At 62.5% G+C, this 25,428-nt stretch overlaps 1 protein-coding gene across 6 annotated transcripts in view; it reads left to right on the forward strand.

The window, feature by feature from the left end:
- Nucleotides 1-25,428, forward strand: part of ZNF236 (zinc finger protein 236) — a 47,640-nt gene that overhangs the window by 12,611 nt on the left and 9,601 nt on the right. For all 6 annotated transcript variants that reach the window (XM_055128495.1, XM_055128493.1, XM_055128491.1 and 3 more), the window contains 17 exons: nucleotides 560-738; nucleotides 2,188-2,312; nucleotides 3,731-3,903; nucleotides 5,603-5,746; nucleotides 7,206-7,409; nucleotides 8,097-8,325; nucleotides 12,742-13,014; nucleotides 13,884-14,087; nucleotides 15,259-15,400; nucleotides 15,792-16,052; nucleotides 16,619-16,854; nucleotides 17,076-17,174; nucleotides 18,693-18,844; nucleotides 19,908-20,011; nucleotides 20,921-21,072; nucleotides 22,079-22,291; nucleotides 24,667-24,949. In XM_055128495.1, coding sequence (XP_054984470.1) covers nucleotides 620-738; nucleotides 2,188-2,312; nucleotides 3,731-3,903; nucleotides 5,603-5,746; nucleotides 7,206-7,409; nucleotides 8,097-8,325; nucleotides 12,742-13,014; nucleotides 13,884-14,087; nucleotides 15,259-15,400; nucleotides 15,792-16,052; nucleotides 16,619-16,854; nucleotides 17,076-17,174; nucleotides 18,693-18,844; nucleotides 19,908-20,011; nucleotides 20,921-21,072; nucleotides 22,079-22,291; nucleotides 24,667-24,949 — 3,113 coding nt within the window. In that variant the 5' untranslated portion in view covers nucleotides 560-619. The remainder of the gene's footprint in view (nucleotides 1-559; nucleotides 739-2,187; nucleotides 2,313-3,730; nucleotides 3,904-5,602; nucleotides 5,747-7,205; nucleotides 7,410-8,096; nucleotides 8,326-12,741; nucleotides 13,015-13,883; nucleotides 14,088-15,258; nucleotides 15,401-15,791; nucleotides 16,053-16,618; nucleotides 16,855-17,075; nucleotides 17,175-18,692; nucleotides 18,845-19,907; nucleotides 20,012-20,920; nucleotides 21,073-22,078; nucleotides 22,292-24,666; nucleotides 24,950-25,428) is intronic.

Genomic DNA, 25,428 nt, shown 5'->3' on the forward strand with positions numbered 1-25,428 from the left:
CTGCCTCCATGGCAGACAATATTCTCCATACTCTCTCTCTACTTTGGGGCATTATGGCTTGCAACACAGACACTGAGAGGTCATCATGTTTGGTCCATTATCTACTTTCGGCATGCATCTCCCATCCCGACTGGTTCCTCCAGCCATCATTTTCTTAGTGATCCCTTCTCTGTTCCATCTGCCTCTCCCCTCCGCTCATGAAGCAGTCTTCCAGCTATGGGGCAATCCCCCTGGCCTTTGTATCTACTGTCCTTGGGTGTCAGCCTCATGTGATGTTATTCATACTCCACAGATGAGTGCAGTCCTTCTATGCCTCACAGACATGTTAAAGTCCGGTGTTAAGTCCTGTTCATCTTTTCCCCTGGGTTTCTGTTTTTCTTCCAATAAAGACGTGAGTTTTACATGTTTGCACTTGGGCGCCGTGGTCTGTCTTTGGAGAGGAGAAAGCACTGTTTGTTCCAGGGGAAGAGACGGTGTCGGGACGTCCCCTTGGACCCACACGTGTCTGGGTGAAGCTCGTGCGTGGCCACTCACGGGTGCCTCTCCCTTTCTTCTCCAGAACCTCATCTGCTCCGAGTGTGGGGATGAGTTCGCGCTGCAGAGCCAGCTGGCCGGCCACATGGAGGGGCACCGCCAGGAGCTGGCCGGGAGCCGGCCACTCACGTGCAAGGCCTGCCGGAAGGAGTGCGAGACACCCCTGCAGCTGAAGGAGCACACGAAGACCCACTACAAAGTCAGGTACGAGTGTTGTGGGCGGGCGGCCCGGTCCGTGCGGCCCCGTGGGTCACAGACTAGGGCTGCTTTAGGGACCCAGGCGCAGCTTCCAGCCTTGAGCTCCCTCCGTGCGTGTGTGACTCGCAGCTCATCCCGACGGAGGAAGATGACCTCGGGAATGCACAAGCAGGAGGCAGCACAGCGGCCACAGTGCTGCTTGGCGTCCCCTATGGTGCCTGAGCACTGTGGGGCGTCGCCTGCTGCCCCCAGACCAAAGAAAGAGTGCCAGGGCCGGGAAGGTTGCTCAGGACCGAGGCACGCCTGCCACGCCAAGTCCCGAGTTGGACCCGTGACACCACAGGGCACCCTGGGCACTGTTGGTGTGGCCCAGGCATCCCGCAGCAGTTTGGGCCGTGAGCAGTGGACTGTCCGCCCCACCCAGCTGGGCCGAACATTGCCAGGCCTGGCGTGGGGCCTGCTGAGAAAGGGAACCCCCCCACCTGCCAACAGAGAGCGTCAGCTGCCCGGAGGGAGCTTTGTGGCGGGCGCTCAGAGACAGGAGCTGGCCGTCCACCGTCTGTGGCAGTGAGGGAACGAGGTATCGGCCCCTTCTGGCTGCAGTGGGTCAGCCTCGCCCGCCGCATGTGGGGCCAGGCCAGCGGTGCTCCTGTGGCCAGCACAGAGGCCTGCCGGCCTGTGTGTCTCCCTGCCGAGAGCCGCCTGGGCGGGGCCAGGCCTGTGCGACGGTGCCCAAGCCCCGCTCAGTGCCAAGAGCCCCACGGTCTCGGGTGTCTCCCCTGGCCTGCTCAGACCCTGCCTTGTTACTGTGGTCTTTGGGGGACGTGGAGCCAGTGGGGTTCGTGGGAAGGCAGCGCCCTCATCTTTGTCACCTCGCTCTTCAGCGGGTCCCTGTAGCAGCAGCCACGACCCTCACAGAGGCCTCGGCCACTTGGTCAGGGTATGAGCCAGGCCGAGGGGCACGGTTCTGGCACGGCCTGCGGACACACTGAGGCCCCAGAGCTGCCTAGTCGCAGCCTGCGGCCTATGGCCCTGCTCTGCAGGAGCTGCTCCGGGGAGGGAGACGGGGCCGGTGCGGGGTCCTGTGAGTCAGGCAGTGGCTGTAGGGGTGGGGCTGTCGGGGGCGGGGGCTGCTCTGCAGAGCGCTGCAGCCGAAGGGAGAGGAGTTCGGGGCCCGCCGGCTTCTGTGCCCTGCAGAGCTGTGTGTGCGGTGGTGAGCACTGGAGGGAGCAGCGTCCGCGCACACACATGTGCACAGGTGCCGTGTCAGACGCTGCAGGGAGAGCTCATCCTCCCGCAGGGGGCACCGGGCCCGCCTGCCCCTCTGGGCCTGAGAGACCAGGTCTCTCCTCGGGGTGTGGAGGCCACTTCACCGTCCAGAGGGTGCTGGTGGCCTGGACCAGCCCCAGACTGGGGGCAGGCGGGTACCCAGCTGGCCTTTCTCGTGTTTTGCAGGGTGGCGAGTACGAGGTCCTACAATCGGAACGTCGACAGGAGCGGGTTCACCTACTCGTGTCCGCACTGCGGAAAGACGTTCCAGAAGCCGAGCCAGCTGACTCGGCACATCAGGATCCACACAGGTGCGCCTTCGCCAGGGCCTCGGGGCCAGACTTGGCGGCCGGAATGGTCGCTCTGTGCTTTCGTTCCTCCCTTTGGAAGACACGAGCGTCGTTCCGTCTTCGTTGCAAGGACAGAGGGAATGTGCGGGTGCCTCGTTTGTGACGAGCGTCAGGGTGTAGGGACCGATGGTGTCTGGTGCTCAGGGTCCCGGGCAGCCGTGGGGGGGCGCGGTCAGTTCTCACTCCCGGGCCCCACCTCCTCCTCAGCCGGGAAGCACGAGGAGGAAGGAAACGCTCCTGGGTCCCGTCTCGCCTGCTTGCTGGCTCCGCGTGGCCTTTCAGCCTCGCCGTTGGGCCCCTCCTGACACTGTCCCCAGGGCTGGCCGAGGACACTGCTCGCCAGCCTTTCCTGCCCACTGCGTCCTTCCTGTGGCTCCGGCCCTGCCGCCTGGTCCTTGAGTGGATGTGACTCCCACCTGTGGCCCCTGCGTTCCGGGGGCCCAGGGGAGCATCTCTGGCCGAGGCAGCTGCGTTGCTCACTGGGCTCCCGGGAAGAAGGACCCGTGTGACCGCCTTCGAGCAGGCGTGACATGCTGTGTTGTATTTCCTCCCGTGCTTCTGACGTGTCCTCTGTTGAGCGTCCAGTTCTCAGCACATGCCGTGCTGTCCCTGGTTCCGCTGTGGAGCCCGGGATTTTGAGGTGGGATTTTGTGACGTGACTCAGGCTCATTTGACTTTGTGTACGTGTCAGGACAAAGTTGAGATTTCCAGAACACCAGTGTTCGGTGATTCCTTCGAGCCAGGAAACAAATTGGCATCTTGGGTCAAGGTGCGTTGGTGTGTTAGGGAAGGCAGAGCCAGTATCCACAGCCCAACACCATGAGACCCGAACCTAGAAGGGGCCCGTCAAGCAGGGGGCCTGGGTGTGGCCCAGGGGATCGGGAGGGACCCTGGGAACGCTGCTGGAGGGTGGCGGACTCGGGGGTGGAGTACTGTATGTCAAAACCCAGCTCCGGCTAACTGTGGAACTCACAGTGCTTTAATAAGAGAAAACTTAGGGAAAAAAGAAGGAAGAAAATAACATCTTTAAAAATGTGATGAGACGTTGGGTTTCCCGAGTTCTCAGCTTGAGTTTGTCTCCCTCCACTCGCCGAGGCCAGTCTGCTGCTGAGCGTGTCCCTGGCCCCTTGGCGTGTTAGTCTGTGAAAAATCAGGTGGAGAATGTTCCGGACTTGAGCCAGAGTGGAGAGCCAGAACGTAGAGACCCTCAAGTGCCCTCACCCTCCCCTCACAGCGCTGGGCTCTGCGCCCTGCACCCCCCTGCTCGTGACCAGCCGCCCTGTGCTGGGGGGCCGGGCTGGGCTCCAGGGCAGAGCCCGTGGACGCTGGTGGCCGGAGCAGGATGCAGGGAGCGACGCTCACCCCGGCTCTCCCCTCAGGTGAAAGGCCCTTCAAGTGTAGCGAGTGTGGAAAAGCCTTTAACCAGAAGGGGGCGCTGCAGACCCACATGATCAAGCATACAGGTGAAAAGCCCCACGCCTGTGCCTTTTGTCCCGCTGCCTTTTCTCAGAAGGGGAACCTGCAGTCCCACGTGCAGAGGGTCCACTCCGAGGTAAGTGGTGCGGGGCTCGCGCGTCGCTCCCCGTGTTCCCCTTGACGCAGAGTCCGAGCCCCAGACCTCTGTGCGGGAGGCGCGAGTGATTTCTGTCTCCGCACCGGCAGCCTCCGAGAGCTGAGTCTGTTTATTCGTGTGTTTGTAGTGCTCGGGGCTCACTCCTGGCTCTGCGCCCCGGGATTACTCTGGGGGGGCCCGCGGGGTCCCTGTGGGCCGTGGCATCAGACCAAGTGCCTGCCTTCCCACTGTGCTCTCGCTCCAGCCCCAGGATTCACGCCCGTGGAGGAACGCGTGGGAACAGTTCCCACACGGCCAGCTCCGAGGGCTGCTGCACACTCGCCCCTTTGGCAAGCAGGTGCTCGCCGGGGGGAGAGAAAGGAGACCTGAGGGGGCAGGACGCTCTGCCGTGGCCGGTGTGCGCAGACGTGCCCGTGTGCTGCCCCGAGCCGTCCTGGCACTGCCTCTGCCCAGAGGCCGCGGGGCAGGGCACTGGGGCTGAGTCTGTCCCTGAGCCCCAGCCCAGTCCTGCCTGCCGCCCCCCATCCCACCCCAAGCCCCAGCCCAGTCCTGCCCGCCACCCCCCAACCCCACCCCGAGCCCCAGCCCAGTCCTGCCCGCCGCCCCCCAACCCCACCCCGAGCCCCAGCCCAGTCCTGCCCGCCGTCCCCCACCCCACCCCGAGCCCCAGCCCAGTCCTGCCCGCCGTCCCCCACCCCACCCCGAGCCCCAGCCCAGTCCTGCCCGTCGTCCCCCACCCCACCCCGAGCCCCAGCCCAGTCCTGCCCGCCGTCCCCCACCCCACCCCGAGCCCCAGCCCAGTCCTGCCCGCCGTCCCCCACCCCACCCCGAGCCCCAGCCCAGTCCTGCCCGCCGTCCCCCACCCCACCCCGAGCCCCAGCCCAGTCCTGCCCGCCGTCCCCCACCCCACCCCCTGAGCCCCAGCCCAGTCCTGCCCGCCGCCCCCCAACCCCACCCCAAGGCCCAGCCCAGTCCTGCCCGCTGCCCCCTGAGCCCCAGCCCAGTCTTGCCAGTCGCCCCCCAACCCCACCCTGAGCCCCAGCCCAGTCCTGCCCGCTGCCCCCCGAGCCCCAGCCCAGTCTTGCCAGTCGCCCCCCTCCGCCAGCCCCAGCCCGGTTCTGCCAGCCCACTTTTGTCACTGTGGGTATGTCGAGAAGTCACATAGGGAACTGTGGAACTGATGAGGCAGTGGCCAGTGGGCGCCGTCCTTCCTGACCTGTGTTACCCAGCAGTGTCGGTCAGAGTCACGGCAATCTCTGGCACTCCACTGGGGAACATTGTGCTGGATCAGGAGCCCGGGAGATGGTGTGGGCCTACAGGGCCCGGGCTGGCCATGCGCGCGAGGAGCCCGGGACCCCTGAGCCCCGCTTGAGAACCACCCCCGCCCCGCCAGCAACGGGAAAAGTGAGCACTTAAGGAATTGAGCATGATTATTAGACATTTGCCCTGTCACAGTAATGGAAATGTGTGCTCTTCTCAGCTGGTTCAGGCTTGCAGGAAAGACTGGAGTTCCGATCCCTCCTACTAGCAGTCCTGACAGAGGGGCAGGTCTGGAGCTGGTTTCGGGAGCGCAGTGCTGAGGAGACGATCTCTCTCCAGTGAAACTACAGTTTGCTGTAATTGAAGTGCTTTTATCAGTCCTCGTACAAAGTCATGTTTCTCATTTTTATTCTTTAAGGTGAAGAATGGCCCTACGTATAACTGTACAGAATGTAGCTGCGTGTTTAAAAGTTTAGGTAGCTTGAACACGCACATCAGCAAGATGCACATGGGCGGCCCGCAGACCCCCACAGCCTCCTCCGAGACCGCACAGGTCTTAGCGGTAAGTTGGGAAGGCAGCGTCCCTCGGGGCCAGGAAGGCGCCCGGCTGTGTCGGGGTTGGCGCGGGGCCGCTGGTGCCCCTCTGATGCGGGATGCTCTGACGTGTGGGCTCGTAAAGTGGCCAGAGCTGATTCTTCTTTAGGAAACCCGCATTCCCGAGGTCAGCGGTACGGTTGTCTTCCGTCCCGCTTATGTCATAGCTGAGACTCGACCGTTTCGTCCTCCTCTGGACGTTGAGCTGTGGGGAAGCAGAGGGGTCTAACGCATGTTTAGAATTGCCCGCTCTCCTGTGCCAGGGCCCGGGGCTCCCCTCTCTGTTGGTGACAAGTCACAACATCAGAGGCTGGGCCCGTCTGTCGGGACAGGGGTCTGAGCATCCAGCTGTGTGGCCGTGCCCGCCTGTGTCAGCACCGCTGCCCTGATGCACCCAGCGTGGCTCATTTGGGTCTTGTTCTTAAACCCCCAGTGTGCACGAAGTGTTTGCTTCTTTCTCTTTTCTTCAAATGTTTCCAGCCCGGGCTGAGTTTGGACAAGTGTTTCAATAACTTTTAATCCTGGAGAATGATTAGGGAGATGGCACTGTGGGCAGGGCGCTTGCCTTGCATGTGGCGGAAGTGGGGTTGATCCCTGGCACTGTGTCCGGTTCCCCTGAACCCTGGCAGGAGTGATCCCTGAGCACAGAGCCAGGAGTAAGTCCCAAAATCAAAGTTAGATGAATTTAAAAGTTTTAATAGTCTGTTTTGAATTAAGTATTTTTTACAATATAAGTTCAGTGTGTAACCCAATAGTGAGAGTTCTCACTCTTTAATCTGGCGATGTAGATCAAACGTGACTCAGTCGCCTGGGGTGGCGATGCTGGGCGTATTCAAAGTTTGTGGTTTTTTATCAAAACCTGCGGAGGAGTGTGGGGGACTGGAGACTGGGCCTCCCGCCCTCTCCCCCAGCTGGGCTGTGCTTGCTGTGTCTGGTCTCTCAGACGCTGTCCGGCCTTCTCGCTGGGCTTCCTCTGACTGCCCCTCGGGCACCTCGGAGGATTCTACGCTAGCCAGGTCCTTTCACTGCGGCCAGTTTGTGTCTGTCATCTGCTTCTCGGGACTTTTTTGTGGTGTCCCTCCTGTTCCTCTGAAGCCGAGTCAGCCTTTGTCCTTCACAGTCCTTCCCTCCAGACGAGCGCTGACCGCCTCCCTCGTCGGGGCCGCTGGCGTCTGGAGCAGGTGGATGGAGACGTTCGATCTCCCTGTCACTCAGAGCAGGTTTTACCCAAGAGCCAGTTCTATAACGTGGGGACGCCTGTGGCGCCGCGACACTGTTTGAACTCAGAAACTCCCCAGCTGTGTGTCTGTCCGGGGCTGCCGCCGGGTCTAGCACAGCAGGCCGGGGCGGCACTGCTGGGCGGCGGCGGCCGGGCACGAGTGCGGGCACCGGCAGGTTCTGCTTCTCATGAGCGGTTGCTCTTGCAGGCCACGCTTTTCCAGACCTTACCTCTTCAGCAGACGGAAGCCCAGGTCGCGTCCACCCCGAGCCAGCAGAACGCACAGGCGGTGACCGACGTCATCCAGCAGCTCCTGGAGCTGTCGGAGCCGGGGCCAGTGGAGGCCAGCCAGGCCCCTCAGCCCGGACACCACCTGAGCATCACGGTGGGCGTCAGCCCCGACATCCTGCAGGTGAGGCACGCGGGCGCCGGCTCGGCTGCCCCGCTCCCCTGCTCCGCACCCGCCCGCTGGGCAGTACCTCGGGGCTCGGTGCTCACGTCCCCCGACTCGACTGTGCGTCAGTGGCTTTCTCGGGGAAGCAGGGCCGCCGAGTGCTCGGGCCTTGCGGGACTTCCTGGTCTGTGGACAGGACACCTGGTTCTCTGTGGGGCCCTGATGTAACTGTCTGGAGGTCCTCAGAGCTGCCGGCCACTGCCCCCAAAGGCCAGCGTACAGGGACTTGCTCGTGGGAGAGCCGGGCCCAACGGTGCCGAGTTCTTGTCTGATTGTCCCACTCCACTTCCGCTTCGTTTCCGGAGCAGACCCCTTCCCCTGGCCATTGGTCCGGGCTGGACTCTCAGGGGATCCGTAGAGGCCGGACAAGGCCCCTCACCGACTCCGCCTTAAGGGTGGACAGGGCCCCCGCCCCGAGTGTGGGGTCCGAGCAGACTCGTCCGGGGATGGCTCCTGCGGCCTGGCTCGCTTACTGCAGTGACCTTGCGCTCAGCCGGGGGACGTGCCCCGCGTCGTGGGTGGAGAGGAGCAGGCTGGCGCCCCGGGGGTGGGTGGGCCTGTGGCGCGGGCTCCCGGGGCTCCTGCGGGCTGTGTGACTGTCTTGGCCTCCGTGTCTCCTAACCTCTTAGTTCTGTTCTGTCTCAGCAAGCCTTAGAAAACAGTGGGCTGTCTTCAATTCCAGTTGCAGCGCCTCCCAGCGACGCCAGCCCAGCCAGGCCGCCCAGCGCCCAGCTGCAGCCCGCGGACATGGCCAGCGTGGCCGGGGAGCCGGCGGAGCCTGCCGACGGGGAGCCAGACAAAGAGCAGGACAGCCCCGAGAAGCTGGACAAGAAGGAAAAGAAAGTGCTCAGGAAGAAGTCCCCCTTCCTGCCCGGTAAGCGGCTGCGCGTCCCCCGCTGCCACCGAGGGCTGCTGCACAGGGCGGACCCCGGCCCACCCCCTCCCGCTCTCCTGCCCGCTTCCTCCCGCTCGCTGCCCCGGCCCTGGAGCCCCTGTGCTCCTCTGTCCCTACCCACGGTCCCGCCCCTCCCGCCGTGCACACAGACTTGGCGGCCACTGGGGTTGTTCCCGGGCGCCAACCCCAGGAGTGTCCGGACGCCCGTACCCCCGGGCTCGTCTGCACCTTCCCTACTGTCCTCTGTCCACGGTCCAGCCCCGGGGTCCCGTCACCGTCCCCTGCTGGCTCCCGGGTTCTGGCCCCTGCAGCCTGCCCCTCTGACCCGTGGCCCTGGGGCTCCGGCAGGGCAGCCGGCCCGCGCCATCCTCACCTTCAGCCTTCCCAGCTGTCCCAGGCACAGCCATGGCCACTCCCGATGCTTGTGGATCCTCCCGTGAGGAGCAGAGGCCAGTGTGGGGCTGCAGGGCGGGCTGGGCGGGCACAGCGGTGTCTGCTCCCCTTCCCTGCGTCCGGCTCTGCCCTTGTGTCCTGGGGACCAGATGTGGTGGGTGCCCGGGCCCTGGTGGCCGGTGTGCGCACGTGGGGGCTGCCGTGCGGGAGTGCCAGGGCGCGAGTGCCTGTCGGCGGGCACGGCCAGCTCAGAGGCCAGCACGGCGAGAGAGCATCCCCTGGACTCCGCCTGCCCCCTTCCCCGCACAGCCCCGCACAGCCCCACCCCCTTCCCACGCACAGCCCCGCCTCCTCCCCCCACAGTCCCGCCCTCTCCCCCACACAGTCCCGCCGCCCCCCCCCACCCCCCGCACAGCCCCATCCTCCTTCCCAGCTCCACCCTTCGTGGCGTCTGTGTCTGTCCATCTCCCGCAGCGAGATGCCCTGCCAGGGTGTGCCTGGTGCTGAGCAGGACCCCAGGGTGCCCACGGCCTCACAGCCCCTGTCCATTCCCCAGAGCTGAAACCCGGGTGGTCCATGCGGCCAGAGGGCAGCGCCTCCCAGGGGCCCATGCAGCGTGCCCTGAGGTTGGCTCCGTGAGCCCCAGCCCTCACCTGCCCGGGCAGCCTCTCGCCCTGGAAGACGCCACAGCCTGTCCTGCAGTGTGGTGTGGCTGTGTGGTGCGGGGGCCAGGGCATGCCCTGCTGCACGTCTCCGCTGCCCCATGGCGACTGTCCCACCTGAAGGTGGCTGTGCTTTAGGTCAGCGCCGTGGAGAGGATGTGGGCCGCCAGGGGCAGGGCACGCTGCTTCCGGTCTGCGCCCCTTCCGCCTCCCGGGGATGAGGGGCCAGGGGCCTCTGCAGACGCTAATCTGACCGGGGTGTGTCCGGCTCAGTAACGGAGATGTCGGCGGGGCAGCCCCCAGGACTCGGGACACTTTAATTCTGGGAAAGCCAGACTGCTGGGCCCGTTTCCTCACTAACCAAAGATGCGAGAAGTCTGCCCCTCTCATGCCCGCTCTGTGGGGTGGGTCTTCAGGCCTCTCAGTGATGTCTGAGTTTGGTTTCACCTGCTGGCTTTCAGGTGCAGGTCTCAGGTGTTGTTAAGTAAGCACTTAAGCATCGAGCCGATTCCAGCAGTGGGCCCATGTTCTGTTTCTCCTCTCTCGCGTCCTGGCTCGCTGCTTTCAAACCTCAGTGCTTTTCATTCTCTGACTTCTTTGCCTGCGTCGGGATATTTCTGCACAAGCTGGTGCCACCGCACGCTTGGTGTTCCTGCGTGATCTATTCTGGTAGGATTACAAAGAGAAAAACAGTTCAGGGCACTTGGCCCTTAGTCTAAGACACCTGCTGTGTAAGTGGCTTTTCCCAGCTAATCTCCACAGCCTGGGCCCCTGGAATGTCACTGGCCTTGGCTGAGACCCCGTCTGGGCCCCAGCGACCCGGGTGGGCACCGGCATGGTGTCCCTAAGCCCTGGCATCGTCCGCGGTCCTGGCTCAGATCACGCCCCCCAGAGTTCACATGATGCTCACATCCCACTTTCTGGCAGAAAAATAAATAGGCAAAGCCGCCTGTGGCCGTGTTCGTGAGAAGCGGCTGTCTCTCGGGGGCAGTCTCCGGCTTGTCAGTTGACGAAAGAAGGAAATGGGATATGTTCTTCTCCCCCCCCAAAGCCCTCGAGGCCAGAGTGATGGTCTGTGTGTGCAGCCGCCTGCTTGCCTGCGCCCAGCTTGGCCCAGGCCCCGCACGTCACGGGCTTTGCTGGGAGTGACCTCTGAGAGCAGCAGGAAGTGCCCTGGAGGGCGGGGAGGGGGTGTCGGACAGTTTTAGAGAGTGGGTTCCTTCCCCAGGTTGTAAATGTAACAGAACGTTTCCAGAGTGATTCTGCTGCCTACTTTAACTGTTATACTTAAGATGTTATTTCAGTTGGTTTATTTCCCTCAGTGAAATCAGTCTGAGATAAGTCAGCCCCGACTCGACTGGGGAAGCGAGCAGTAGGCTGCAGGCGAGAGGCCCTCGGTGTCTCCAGCTGGTCACTGTCAGCGCCGTGGGGCCGCCTGAGCTCTTAGTGGCTGTCCTCTGGCGTCAGAGCCGGCGTCTCCCGAGCTTTGCCTTTGTAGCGTGAGTTTGTTTGTAATTGAGTCACCGTGAGGTAGAGCGTTACAGAGCTGTTCGTGATTGGGTTTCCGTCACAGAATGTTCCAACACCCATCCCTCCTCCTGTGTCGTTTCCCAGCACAATGTCCTGTTCCCTCCCCCCCTTCAAGCCGCCCCTGCCCCAGCCTGCCTCTATGGCAGGCCTCTCTCTCTCTCTCTCTCCCCCTCTCCCTCCCTCTCTCTCTCCCCCTCCCTCCCTCTCTCTCTTCCCCTCTCTCTCTTTCCCTCCTCCCTTTCTCTTTCTCTCAATTTAGGCATTGCGGTTTGCGATAGGTTATCATGCATACCCTTTACCTGCTGTCAATACTCAGTTCTTGTCCGGAGTGATCATTTCCATCTAGTGTTGTCACACTGGGCCTTCCTGTACCTTAACCACCCTCCATCCCCACACCTTGACCCACCACTGACCAGTGCTCTGGGCCTGCTTTCACAGATCTTGGTTATTTTTATCACTGTCACTGTCATCCCGTTGCTCATCGATTTGTTCAAGTGGGCACCAGTAATGTCTCTCATTGAGAGACTTATTGTTACTGTTTTTGGCATATCCAATACGCACGGGTAGCTTGCCAGGCTCTGCCGTGCGGGTTCAGTACTCTTGATAGCTTGCCGGGCTCTCTGAGAGGGGCAGAGGAATCGAACACGGTCGGCCGCGTGAAAGGCGAAAGCCCAACCGCTGTGCTATCGCTCCAGCCCATTAGTTTTATATGTTTTTATATTTTTTATATCCCAGAAATGAATGCAGTCATTCTGTATCTGTCCCTCTCCCGACTTCTTTCATGCAGCATGATATTCTTCAAGTCTATCCTTTTTTAGACAAATTTCGTGACTTAATTTTCCTAAGGGAATGGGCACTTAATTTTCCTAAGGGAATGGGCACTGCTGGGAAGAACGAGTAAAGAGAGGCTGCTAAAATCTTAGGGCTAGGACGAATAGGGATGTTACTGGTGCCCACTCGAGCAAATCGATGATCAACGGGATGACAGTGATACAGTGACAGTGATTTTTCCTTAAGGCTGCATAGTATTGCACTGTACACTGTGTAGATGTACCACGGTTTCTTGATCCATTTATCTGTTCTCGGGCACTCGGGTTGTTTCCAGATTCTAGCTACCGTGAACGGTGCTGCAGTGAACACAGGGATGCAGAAGGTGTTTCTGCTGTGTTTTTGGACCCCCAGGGTATATTCCCAGGAGTGGTATTGCTGGGTCACATGGGAGCTCAATTGTAGTTTTTTGAGGAATGTCCATATTGTTTCCCAAAGAGGCTGGACCAGTCGGCATCCCACCAGCAGTGCACGAGAGACCCTCTCTCCCCACATCTGCGCCAGCCCTGGTGGTTCTTGTTCGTTGGGATGCGTGCCCGTCTCTGTGGCGGGAGATGGTCCCTCCTAGTTGTTTGGTTCTGCGTCTCCCCGATGGTTGGCAGTGCAGAGCATTTCCTCACGGGGCGTGGGTGTCTCTGCTTGATGCCTGCAGGGCTGGGCACGGCCCAGGCCGTCCTGGGGCACTCGGGCCTGGGAGCGCACGTGTGTGGCTCCCGTGCCCCCTGGGCCTGGAGACCTGCTGCTGGCCCTGGGTCTCTGCGCGACTCCGAGCCTTTCACCTGCTCCCAGGAACTCGGCCTCTCTGAGTCCTCAGTGCTCAGTGGTACAGATACCGGCTCTGTCCAGAATCGACCTGTCCTCTGCTGCGGCCACGCCACAGGCTTCTGGTGCTGACCCTGGGCCCCCCCCCCGCAGTGGCCTGGTATGGGCATGTGCGGAGTCTTGGCCCAGGGGGACGGTTCTGCTCTGCTCTCTGCCGCAGGGTCCATCCGCGAGGAGAATGGGGTTCGGTGGCACGTGTGTCCCTACTGCACCAAGGAATTCCGGAAGCCCAGTGACCTGGTCCGCCACATCCGCATTCACACCCACGAGAAGCCCTTCAAGTGTCCCCAGTGCTTCCGGGCCTTTGCCGTCAAGAGCACGCTGACCGCCCACATCAAGACCCACACGGGCATCAAGGCGTTCAAGTGCCAGCACTGCATGAAGAGCTTCTCCACCTCGGGGAGCCTCAAGGTGCACATCCGCCTGCACACAGGTACGCGCCCACCCACAGGTGTGCATGCCCTGAGGTGGGGGCCTGAGACGGACCCCAGGGCCGCGTGGTCACCCAGTGCCTGGCCCTCGTGGCCCCCAGCACTGCTGGGGAGCAGAAGTGAACCTGGACAGGGCTGGGTGTGCGGCTCAGGCAGAGGCCTGGGAGGGTTTCCGCTTCATGGGCTCTCACTTGCCCAGTGAGACACCCACCGGTTCTGGGGGTCGGGTTGGGCTGAGGCCTGGGGTTGTCTGGGCCTGGGGAGGGGCCTCGGCCAAGCTGCTGTCGGCCGCCTCGGCAGAGCCTTCCCTCCACTGGCCGGAAGGGAGGGTCAGAGTCTGCCTGCCCACAGGTCACTGCCCCCAGCCCCCGGGCTCCTTAACTCTGGCTCCCTCCCCAGACCCCTGTGACCATGGGGTTTTTGAAAAAGCTAAAATGGGTTGATTTGGTCACTTCTTTGGAAGTCTGCATTTTTATTTTCTGATTAAATGGTGAAGGAAGGGGCTTTCCTCTCCAAAGGGAAGTGATTGTTGGTAGGAAACCGCCACTGTCATTATTCATGGTGCAGGGCGGCCCAGCTGTCTGCGCGTCCCCCTCGCTGGGGGCGCTGGCGCGAGAGCGGGAATGTTGCCCTGTTTGTGCGGCCCGTGGCGTGACGGGCAGAGGCTCTCTCCTGAGAGGACGCAGTGTTCTTACTCTGCCTACGCCCCTGGTGCGAGACGGCTCCCTGCTGGGAGACGTGTCGTGGGGCGTGGGGCGTGGTGGGCATGGAGCCGTCAGCCCGAGTGCCAGGCGGGTCTGCCCGGCAGGGCTGGGGTGCTCACGGCAGACGTTGCTGGAGTGAGTCTCCTGTGTCCTTTCATTGCCAGCAGGTGTCAGACCTTTCGCGTGTCCTCACTGTGACAAAAAGTTCCGGACCTCAGGCCACAGGAAGACTCACATTGCTTCCCACTTCAGGCACACGGAGCTGCGGAGGCTTCGGCACCAGCGGAAGCCCGCCAAGGCCCGCGCGGGCAAGGGCAGCGCCCCGGTGCCCGATGTGCCTCTGCAGGAGCCCATCCTCATCACCGACGTCGGTACGGCTGTGCGAGGGGCTCCGGACCCAGGCGGGGGTGGGGGGCCGGGGGCCGCCGAGGAGTGAGCCAGCTGTGCGGGCTCGACGTTCCGTCTCAGTCACCGCAGATGATGGAGACGCTGCGCAGAAGCAGCTTCGGAAGAAGAGGGCTGTTCCGTGCTGAGCAGTGCCTGGAGCCCTCGGTGCGCCGTGAGGGGTCCTGCTTTTGTGCAGTGCCCGTGTTCACGGCTTACGCGAGGCAAACCAGGCCTCAAGACAAGGGGTTTCAGACCAGACACACTGTCGTCAGCTCGTGTTCAGACTGTCGAGCAACCACAGCCAGCATGCGGGAGGGTCCAGAGCCCGAAGCCAGCCCCCCCATTTAAAATTCTATTTTTATAGAGTTGTTAGTGATTATTTGTATCCCAACACCAATCCCACCACCATTGCACCTTCTCACCACCATTATTTCTAGTTTTCCCAGCTACCCCCAAGCCTGCCCCAACGGCAGGCCCTAAATAATTTATTTTGTACTGCTCGTCATGATTAATTCACTATAAACGATCAAAAAGATTTCCTCGGAAGAAAGCGTGTGAAGATTCTCGTAGCCCACCCTGGAGCAGTTTAGCCCTTGTAGAAGAGGTCACTGATGGGTCAGCCTGAGTGTTAGCATTTTCCTACTCAAGATTGACTGCCGTCACTGCGCGTCCCGTCCAGTCGGGTAGGAGAAGCTGCACGGCTGCCGGCAGCCTTTCCTGGAGTGTCTTAGCCCCGCTGGCCTCCGGAAGCGGGTGACTGTCCCCCACCCCAGTGCTGGACAATGTCGGGGCGCAGGGGCTCGCTGGCGTTGGCTGGGCTGTCTGTGCGTTCCCTGGAAGTGTGATTCTGCTGAGGCTGAGCAGCGTGGGGATGCCTAGGGCGACGAGAGAATGGATCAGTGACTGTGGCTTTTGTTTTGTGAAACAGGATAATTTTATTGAAACTTACTTAGAAAGATCCGAGGGTGAGAGCTTGGGATTCTCCAGAGTAAAGGAGACGGCAAAGACGAGGGGACAGGCCAGCCAGAGGCTCACAGGCGAGCCTGATTGCGGCTGCCGACCCGCCGACGGCAACTCCTGTGGCTGTGCTTGGAAGCTCAGCCGGAATGGATTTGACAGTGAGTTGATTTTCCCTGATTTTCTTTTCTTTCATAGGTCTTATCCAGCCCATTCCACGGAACCAGTTTCTCCAAAGTTATTTTAATAATAATTTTGTAAATGAAGCAGATAGACCCTACAAGTGTTTTTACTGTCATCGCGCATATAAAAAATCTTGCCACCTTAAGCAGCACATCAGGTAAGGCCCCTGCTCAGGGCCCAGGACACCCAGACGCTGCAGGGCTGGGCGCCTGGTGCCTGTCAGGAGGTTCAGGATGGGGCACGGGGAGCATTAGCTTTGGTATTTAAAATGCCACATTGGCCCTGCAGTTGTGACACTTGGTATTTTTATGCTTTAGTGTCTTGACTTAAATACTTAGCCCTGATCTTGCCACCGGGTTTGCGTCCCCCTCCTGGTGTGTGTGGACTGTGGGAGCATCGAGGGCAGCTCAGTCTGCTGGGCGGATGTGGTCGGTACCAGTGTCAGGTGTTCCGAGTGCCCTCTGGGTGGCAGCTCCAAGGAGCTGTGGGTGGTGACGGTGAGAGACTGAGGCCCGGGCCGGGTGTGGCCTCCGTGGCCGTCCATGCAGGTCCCACACCGGGGAGAAGCCTTTCAAGTGTTCGCAGTGCGGCCGCGGCTTCGTCTCAGCAGGCGTGCTCAAGGCCCACGTGCGCACGCACACGGGGCTCAAGTCCTTCAAGTGTCTGGTCTGCAACGGCGCCTTCACCACGGGCGGCAGCCTGCGGCGGCACATGGGCATCCACAACGACCTGCGGCCCTACATGTGCCCCTACTGCCAGAAGACCTTCAAGACCTCCCTCAACTGCAAGAAGCACATGAAGACCCACCGGTAGGCCGCGCCGGGGGAGCCGGGGGGAGCGGGAGTCACGGCGTGTCTCCCGGACGGCAGCGGCCTGGCAGTTTCGGTTTGGTTGTTGCGGGCCACGGGCTCTCATGCTGCTCGGACCAGCTCCAGCGGGTGTTTCTGTCTCTGATGCTTCACCTGAGCTGGCCGAAACGCTTCTCAGCCTGTCTTCAGAGGGTTGCCCGGAGCTCGGAGGTAGCTCAGGGCCAGGGCACTTGCCAGGTCTGGTGCGAGGCCCTAAGTTCAGTTCCTGGCACCACCACAAAACAAATACACGATAGTCAAAAGTTAGATGCAAACACAAAAGACATTTTTTTTTTTTAAACAAAGAGCAGAAAGAGTGTCCAGTATAGTCAGGTGACCAGGGCTCTGAGAGCCGGCCCTGACTGACTGCCCCAGGTCCAGTCACTTAGCGGACACTGCCTCCGCATGTCAGCTGTCCCCACGCCTGGCCTTCTCGCCGGGCTGACACCCACCTTCCCTGTTGGGCGAGCCAACAGGCCCCCGTGCCCGGCAGCGCCCCGTGTTCACGCGTGCTCTTGACTCTGCAGCTACGAGCTCGCCCAGCAGCTGCAGCAGCACCAGCAGGCGGCCTCCCTGGACGACAGCGCCGTGGACCAGCAGAGCCTGCAGGTGGAGATGGAGAGCGGCGAGCTCCCGCCGCCCCCGCCGCCCCCCGCCGCCCAGCCCGAGGGCCTGCTGGCGCTGGAGTCGCAGCATGTTGTGGCCACGGGAGAGCCAGGCCTGGCCCAGCAGCTGGCCGAGACGCCGCTGGAGACAGACGAAGGTGCGGCATGGACACCCGCGCCCACCCCTTTCCTGGGCCTCCCCACGCCCGTGGCTGGGGGCATGTGACGCGAGTCACTTGTGCAGTCCCCAAGGCCGGGAGCAGCTCTCGGCTCTCGGGTGCCCCGAGTCCCGCTGTAGTCCTGGAAGCACGGAAGTGGGGGCAGCGCGGGGCCCGGCCGTGGGTGGGCTGTGACTGGGCCTCGCCCTGTGCCCCTTCAGATCGGTTTGTGAGCCCTCAGCACAGCCTGCAGGGCCCGGCCGGCCAGTTTGAGGAGCAGGCGCCAGCGCAGTCCTTCGGACCAGCCGCCTTGTCCCAAGGTCAGTGGCGCGCGTTGTGGCACTTCCGGGTGAGGGTGACCGGGTGTCTTTGTTCGGGCAGGCACTGGTGCTTCCTGACCAGGCCCGCGCCGGCAGGCGCTGTCCGTGTGGGAGACTGACGGGGCACTGCTGGGGCTGCTCGGGTTCTCCACAAGGTGCTTCAGCACCGCCCGGGAGTCTCCTGGCCTGGGCAGACGACGGAGCACTGCTGGCAGGTGGGGGAGCGGGGAGCCCGTCACTGACGTGTCGGAGCAGCCCTGGTCCCCTGGACGCCCCTCATGGCTTCAGCCTGGCCCTGCTTTCATGTCAGGCTCATGGAGCTTGCTGTCACCTGCGGCCCCAGGAGCTCACTCCCATGTCCCCTCACAGCTACTCTCACGGCCCCTCACAGCTACTCTCACGGCCCTCATAGCTACTCTCACGGCCCTCACAGCTACTCTCACGGCCCTCACAGCTACTCTCACGGCCCCTCACAGCTACTCTCACGGCCCCTCACAGCTACTCTCACGGCCCCTCACAATCACTCTCACAGCCCTCAGCTACTCTCACGGCCCCTCACAGCTACTCTCACGGCCCGTCACAGCTACTCTCACGGCCCTCACAGCTACTCTCACGGCCCCTCACAATCACTCTCACGGCCCTCAGCTACTCTCACGGCCCTCACAATCACTCTCACAGCCCTCAGCTACTCTCACGGCCCCTCACAGCTACTCTCACGGCCCGTCACAGCTACTCTCACGGCCCCTCACAGCTACTCTCACGGCCCCTCACAATCACTCTCACGGCCCTCAGCTACTCTCACGGCCCCTCACAGCTACTCTCACGGCCCGTCACAGCTACTCTCACGGCCCTCACAGCTACTCTCACGGCCCCTCACAATCACTCTCACGGCCCTCAGCTACTCTCACGGCCCTCACAATCATTCTCACAGCCCTCAGCTATTCTCACGGCCCCTCACAGCTACTCTCACGGCCCCTCACAATCACTCTCACAGCCCTCAGCTACTCTCACGGCCCCTCACAGCTACTCTCACGGCCCCTCACAATCACTCTCATGGCCCTCAGCTACTCTCACGGCCCCTCACAGCTACTCTCACGGCCCTCACAGCTACTCTCACGGCCCCTCACAATCACTCTCACAGCCCTCAGCTACTCTCACGGCCCCTCACAGCTACTCTCACGGCCCCTCACAATCACTCTCACAGCCCTCAGCTACTCTCACGGCCCCTCACAGCTACTCTCACGGCCCGTCACAGCTACTCTCACGGCCCCTCACAGCTACTCTCACGGCCCCTCACAATCACTCTCACGGCCCTCAGCTACTCTCACGGCCCCTCACAGCTACTCTCACGCCCTCACAGCTACTCTCATGGCCCCTCACAATCACTCTCACTGCCCACACAGCTCACTTTCATGTCTACTCACAGTTCACTCTCATGGCCCCTCACAGCTCACTCTTATGACCCACACAGAGCTCACACTCATGTCCCCTCACATGTCCCCTTTGACGCTCTTGCAGGCTTCCCAGTGGCTGACGCCTACAGTCAGCAGGCCCCGTTCCCAGCAGTCCAGCAGTTACAGGACTCGAGCACGCTGGAGTCCCAGGCCCTGTCCACCAGCTTCCACCAGCAGAACTTACTTCCGGTTCCCAGTGCCGACGCCATGAGCGTAGTGAGTGTCGTGGCGGGGTGGGGGGTGCGGATAGTGGGGCTCCTGTCCTTCCTCATCCCCGTGTGTGACTCACCGCAGGGCTCCACGTGCCCCCTAAGTGTCTGTTTGCCTTAAGATTTCGTCCCCCGGGTTGGCTTTGACCTTTGGGGAAGCGGAAAGGTCAGTGTCGTGTAGTGATGACGGAAGATGCTGCCCTGCTTTTATGTTTGTGGACCACGCTCGGGGGTGCTGGGCCCAGTCCTTCCCAGCGGGGAGACAGGCCGCTGGGTGCTGGGCATGAAGCCCAGGCCTCGCACAGCTGGTGGCACTGGCACACTCTGGAGAGCTGCGTTGGAAGGACTTTCTCAGAGTTTAGCCTCCTAGTCCGAGGGGGGACATCTGAGCTTTGGTTTTGATTTTTCAGAAAATCGTTTTCAAAATAACCCCTTTTTGGCTTGCGGGGCAACTTCCTTTTCTGGTTTGTCGTCTTTTTTTGCTTGCTTGTTGGGCCGTAGTCGGTGGTACGCAGGGAGCCGTACGGGGTGCTGGTGAGACACACGCAAGGCAAATGCCCCCCGATGTGCTGTTGCTCTGCTGGACATGGCAGCTCCCAGTCACGGGACATGGTCGCCAATCACTCTCTGAAGACCGCGCTTGTGGGCCTCTCTCTAGCCTCTGCCGGCCTGGCGACGTGGGCAGCTGCCGCTGGCCCCAGCCAGGCTGTTCCTAGCTCCTGAGGTAGCTGGTCCCCACCAGTGAGCCTGGGTGTGTGGGGCGTGCGCCCAGACCCCGGGCCACCTCTTCACCCCTTTCTTGCTGTGCCGGTGAGGTTGGGTCCGTGGCCCCGGCGTGGGAGGCGTCCTCTCCGCTGTGGTCGGGGCAAGTGCAGAGACGTCCACTCCTAGGGAGGAGGCCTGTGTCCACTCTTAGTGTGGACGCACAGTTCACGCCCCCTAAGACGACTCCTGGAAGGCCGCGGGGCGCCTGGAGTGGGGAAAGGCCTGTGGGCGAGTCAGCTGTGCTCGGGCTGTCTGTGCCGGCCTGTCCACGCTCAGGGCTCTGCTCCGTGCTCGTTCCCTTCCAGACGCCGCACCTGATCCAGGAGTCCTCCCAGGAGGACTTGGACTTGCAGGCCCCACGCGCCCACTTCCTGGAGGCCAGTGAGGACCAGAGCCGGCGCTCCTACAGGTGGGACCCTGCGTGAGGGCTCAGGAAGCACGGCCCCCCACCTGCCTGCCCTGCCCTGCAGATGGGGGCTCCAGCGTGGAGACACCCCCCCACGCCCAGTGGGACCTGCCGCAGTGGCTCCTGTCCTGCCCCCGCCACGAGTGCTCTTGCCCAGGACAGGCTGGCACATGTCTGTCTGGGCGCCCTGCGTGTGCCTGCACGTCAGGTTCTGTGGGCAGCTGGAGGGGCCTTCAGTGCCAGTCCCAGGCGCAGTGTCGTGGGAGAGGCACTGGGTGGGTCTCGCAGGCTCCCTTCATGGGAAGACGGGCGGGATGCTGGCCCTGGCCTCACTGGCACCGTGTGTCCGGGCACTGGCTCGCTCTCGGAGGGACTGGAGGCTGGGTTTGCGTCCGGCAGGCGGGCGGCATCACACAGAGAGGAGGCTTGGGGGCGCAGCGCACGGGACCCCCACAAACTTCCTATCACGGATGAGAACTTGACGGCGGGCAATGGGGAACTGCCGTGGAAGAAGCTTTCTGACGCTTCTTTTTTGACGTGATGCTTAAGAGAAACTTTGAAAGTGTATTTTCCCCCCTCTTGGGGAGGTGTTGGGCCAACACTCGGCAGTGCTCAGGGCTTGCTCCCGGCTCTGTGCTCTGGGACCAGGGTGGGGCTCGGGTCCTACGCAGTGCTGGGAATTGAGCCACTGAAGAGCCCCACGGGGGTGTGGCCCCGAGCTCCCCGGCCCTGCGGGTCGGGTCAGCGCTGCACTCGCACCTCGGAGAGCCCTGGGAGCAGCTGTGTGGCGCGCTCGGACCCGGAGCCGGGGAAGCTCAGCGGTGCCCTCCACGCTGTCCTCTCGGGACGGGACAGCAGGGACCGGGCAGCAGGGCCGCGACCCCCGGGCCACGCCGTGTCTCCTGTGGGCAGGTGCGACTACTGCAGCAAGGGCTTCAAGAAGTCCAGCCACCTGAAGCAGCACGTGCGCTCCCACACCGGGGAGAAGCCCTACAGGTGCAGGCTCTGCGGCCGCGGCTTCGTCTCCTCCGGCGTCCTCAAGTCCCATGAGAAGACACACACGGGTGCGTGTCTCCTGCCCAGAGCCCCCGCAGCCAGGGGCCCGCGCCCCCTTCCTGTGTCCCGGGCCCCCCCCCGCGGCCCCGAGCGCTTCTCCCTCCCTCCACGTGGGGCCCAGGAGTTCTGTCCGTGTCACCTCGGTCTGCCCTGGCCGGGACTCCGCCCCGCTGCCGCGGGTCCTGGCCCGGCCCACAGCTGGCTCGTCTCTGTGACGATGCTGCTCGGCACTTTCTCACGTTCTGTCTGTTTTGTCTCCTTGTCACACCCAACAGTAGTTGTGGCCCCTCCCTCCTAGCTCTGCTCTGAGATTGCGCCGGGGGTACTTGGCGCCCCCCCCCCCCACACACACACACACACAGCTGCTCTCGGGTCTTCCGCTGTCCCCGGCTGAGGTGTCCGTCGGACGCAGCCCCTGCTGTGGGTTATTTGTATTCTCACCGTGGGATCGGCAAGGGCTTCCCGTACGTGCCCTGCTCTGAGGGTGCTCGGCCCAGGCTGCTCTCGGTGGCGTGTGTTTGTCGTGTCAGCCTACCCGGTTCTGTCCGCATGTCCACCTGGCACTCTCAGGAAGTCAAGGGAGAGGGGCTGGAGACACGGGCGGGGTGCGTGCTTACACGTGCCAGACCTGGGTTTGGTTCCCGGAGCCCCGTATGGTCCCCCAGGCCTGCCAGGAGTAACCCCTGGGCATTGCTGGGTGCCCCACCCCCCATAAACACGGTAAAGGTATAAGTGCCTCTCACATCCGCCTCGTTGCCTGGTCCCTGTTGGTGCTCGGGAGCACTGTCTCCATGTAGGAGGGCCGAGGGCAAGTGTGCAGCGCCCAGCTCCTGTGGCTCCCGGCTCTGCCTCAGAGGTCGGCTCCCAGGGGCTTCTCCTCTCTCAGGCTTTGTGGGGTGGCCTAGCGGGAGTCGCACGGGCGTCCGGGGGCCCAGGCCTCAGGGAGGAGGGAGGGCAGGAGAGGGCGTGGCTGGGCCCGGGGCCGCAGGGCTGAGGGCCGTCCCCTTGTCGCAGGCGTGAAGGCGTTCAGCTGCAGCGTCTGTGACGCGTCCTTCACCACCAACGGCAGCCTCACGCGGCACATGGCCACGCACATGAGCATGAAGCCCTACAAGTGCCCCTTCTGCGAGCAGGGCTTCCGCACCACCGTCCACTGCAAGAAGCACATGAAGCGGCACCAGGCCACCCCTGCGGCAGCGGCGGCCACGGGAGAGGCCGAAGCAGGAGGTACAGTGCTGGCGGCCACGCCCGGCCTCCGGGGATGGCTGGGTCCTGCTCCCGCGCAGTAGGTGGCCAGGAGTTCAGGGGGCAGGAGAGGACGGCGGGCCCTCGGCCTGCCCCCACGAGATCAGCATGGCCCCCCCAACACTCGCGCACACACACACACACACACACAAACACACACAGAGTCGCACACATGCTCACACACTTGCACAGTCACACACACGCACACGCAGTCGCACACATGCACACTCGCATACGAAGCTCATATGCACTCACATGCACACTCACACACACATAGTCGCACACATGCTTACACACTCGCACACATAGTCACACACACGCACACGCAGTCGCACACATGCACACTCGCATACGAAGCTCATATGCACTCACATGCACACACACACACACAGTCGCACACATGCTTACACACTCGCACACATAGTCACACACACGCACACGCAGTCGCACACATGCACACTCGCATACAAAGCTCATATGCATTCACATGCACACAGTTGCACACACACATGCACACTCGCACACACACATGCTCACACACGAGGTGCAAGGTGGAGCCATAGTGAGACTGAGCTCCACGCAGCGGGACCCTCCATGGCCCCCGCCGAGGGCTGCTCTAGGCGCAGGTTCAGTCAGGCCACTGGCCTTACCTCTCCTGACAGGGACCCTCAGTGGCCATTCAACTGCGGTCACCGTCCTCGGGCCCCACTTCCCTGCCCGAGGGGCCGCTTTCCCTCTGCCCTTGGTCTCAGGCAGTGTGAGGGGTCCCCAGTGGGCACTATGCCTGGAGCTCACTCCTCCCAGCAGCAGTGCTCGGCGCCTGTGCTCTTGGCTTCCGGCAGACCCGTGTGTGAGGTCACGGTGCAGGCACGCCCCGTCCTTTGAGTTGTCCCCAGCCGGGCTGGGCCTGGGCTCTGTCTGCAGCAGCTCTGAGGAGCCCCCAGCCCCCCGTCTCCCGGGCCTGACTCCCCACTCCTGTAGACGGATAATCAGGGAGTTCCGAGTGTCGCTGTTCAGCTGCAGACCCGCCCCGGTGTCAGGGTCCCTCCGCCAGCTGCCCCAGCTCCGCAGGCTCGTTTTTAAAGCCGTGATGGGGCCTGGGTTTCTATGTACAGTCACCTCCTCCACCAGTGTCCCCTCCTCGCTCCCACCCTGGCTCCCTGTGCCTGCCTCTCGCTCTCCCCTCCTGTCTGTTCTCTGCGTCTCGTCTCTGTCTCTCGCTGTCTCTCCCTCTCTCCCTCCTTCCCTCCCTCCCTCCTTCCCTCTCCCCCTTTCCCTCCCTCCCCCTCTCCCTCTTTCCCTTTCCCTCCCTCCCTCTCTCTCCTTCCCTCCCTCCCTCTCTCCGTTTCCCTCTCTCCCTCCTTCCCTCCCTCCCTCTCTCCCTCCTTCCCTTTCTCCCTCTCCCTCCCTCTCCCTCCCTCCTTTTTCTCCTTCCCTCCCTCCCTCTCTCTCCTTCCTTCCCTCCCTCTCTCTCCCTCCTTCCCCCCCACCCCCAGTCGCTCACTGTCTCCTGGTTCTTGTTTCCTGGTTTCTCCTGGATCCTGGCTGACCGTCTTGCTGCCCCCTTGTTGCGCTGCTTCTGCTGTCACTGTTCTTCCCCTCGTGATTTTTGCTCTGCCTGTTGTGTTCTTGGTCACTTCAAAGCTCAGAGCACAACCACCCGCATTTCCACCACTCACTTCCCGCCGTCCCACGTCTTTGTAGGTTTTGTTCACATCAACTCGGGTTCATTCGGCATGTTTTCTTTCTGAGTTCCTTCCTGGGCCCGTCCTCCGTGGCCACCTGCCTCCTCTCTCCCACCCTCTTCTCTTTCTCCTCCCGCCTGTCTCTCCTCTCCCTTCCCCGTTTATTCTAAGCAAGACCACGCAGCTAGTGTGAGACTTCACTGATTCGGGCTCAGCCACCGTCCGTGGCCTCGCCATTCCCCTTGACCTTTGTCAGTCTGAGCCATCTGTGCCTTCAGCTGAAACCAGCTAAACTGTTTCCCTCTCCGTTGGCACCTGAGGGTCGCCTGTCATAGTCCCCGACATGCACACACTCGGCTGCGAAGCCCCCACCCCACACCCTACCTTCCCCTCCTTGCCGTGAGCCGCTGGCTGCAGCCGCACGGTGGCTCCCTTATGGCGCTGTGTTCTCGTGACCTGGTCCCTCGTGTGCTGCCCGGCCATGGGCATTGCTCCGGTGGACCAGTGTGGCTTCCCCCCTGCTGGTCCCGCCCTCCAGCCTGCGTCTTGGTGGAACAGAGACCTCTCGCCTCCTGTAGCAGCTCAGCTGTTTCCTGTCGTCGTTGAGACGCACTATCTCGTTTTTTCAGGAACTTGGTTTTTAGTTTTGGGGTTCCCTCGTTGTTCACTCAGACATGTGCCTGGAGGAGGAGGAGGAGAGCTCGGACAGAGGCGCTCTGAGGAAGGCGCGGCCCGAGGTCATCACGTTCACGGAGGAGGAGACGGCGCAGCTGGCCAGGATCCGGCCGCAGGAGAGCGCCACGGTGTCGGAGCAGGTGCTCGTGCAGTCGGCGGCCGAGAAGGACCGCATCAGCGAGATGAAGGACAGGCAGGCCGAGCTGGAGGCCGAGCCCAAGTACGCCAACTGCTGCTCCTACTGCCCCAAGAGCTTCAAGAAGCCCAGCGACCTCGTCAGGTGAGTCGCCGCTGCACTGCGCGTCCGGGCCTGGGTGAAGCCACGGCCACGCCCACTCGCTGCGGCTCCTGCCCGGCCCGGCCCGGCCTCGGGCCCACGCGGCTTCCTCCTGTGCTCCCCATGTTTGGCCCGAGACTTGCTTCTCCTGGAGGCTGTGCCCGTCGGTGACTGGGGCGGGGGGCAGGGAGTGGGCTGGTCCAGTTCTCCGTCTGATCCGTGGCCCGTGCTCACAGCTCTCGGCCCAGAAGGCTGCAGAGACCACGCGTGGGCTCGGGCAGCGGAAGCCTGGGAACACTTGGGGTGCAGCGGGCCGAGAGCGAGTTCCGCCTGTGGACAGTCCAGACGGTGGGACGTGGCTTGAGCCGGCAGACCTGTTCTCACCGCCCTGAGCCGGCCCTGGCCTGCTGGGGGCCCTGCAGTTCTCCCTTCCTTCTGACAGGCGCCCCAGCCAGCTTTGTTTCCGTTTGTCTCGCGGGCCT

This window comes from Sorex araneus, chromosome 2, assembly GCF_027595985.1.
Source record: "Sorex araneus isolate mSorAra2 chromosome 2, mSorAra2.pri, whole genome shotgun sequence".
Taxonomy (NCBI): domain Eukaryota; kingdom Metazoa; phylum Chordata; class Mammalia; order Eulipotyphla; family Soricidae; genus Sorex; species Sorex araneus.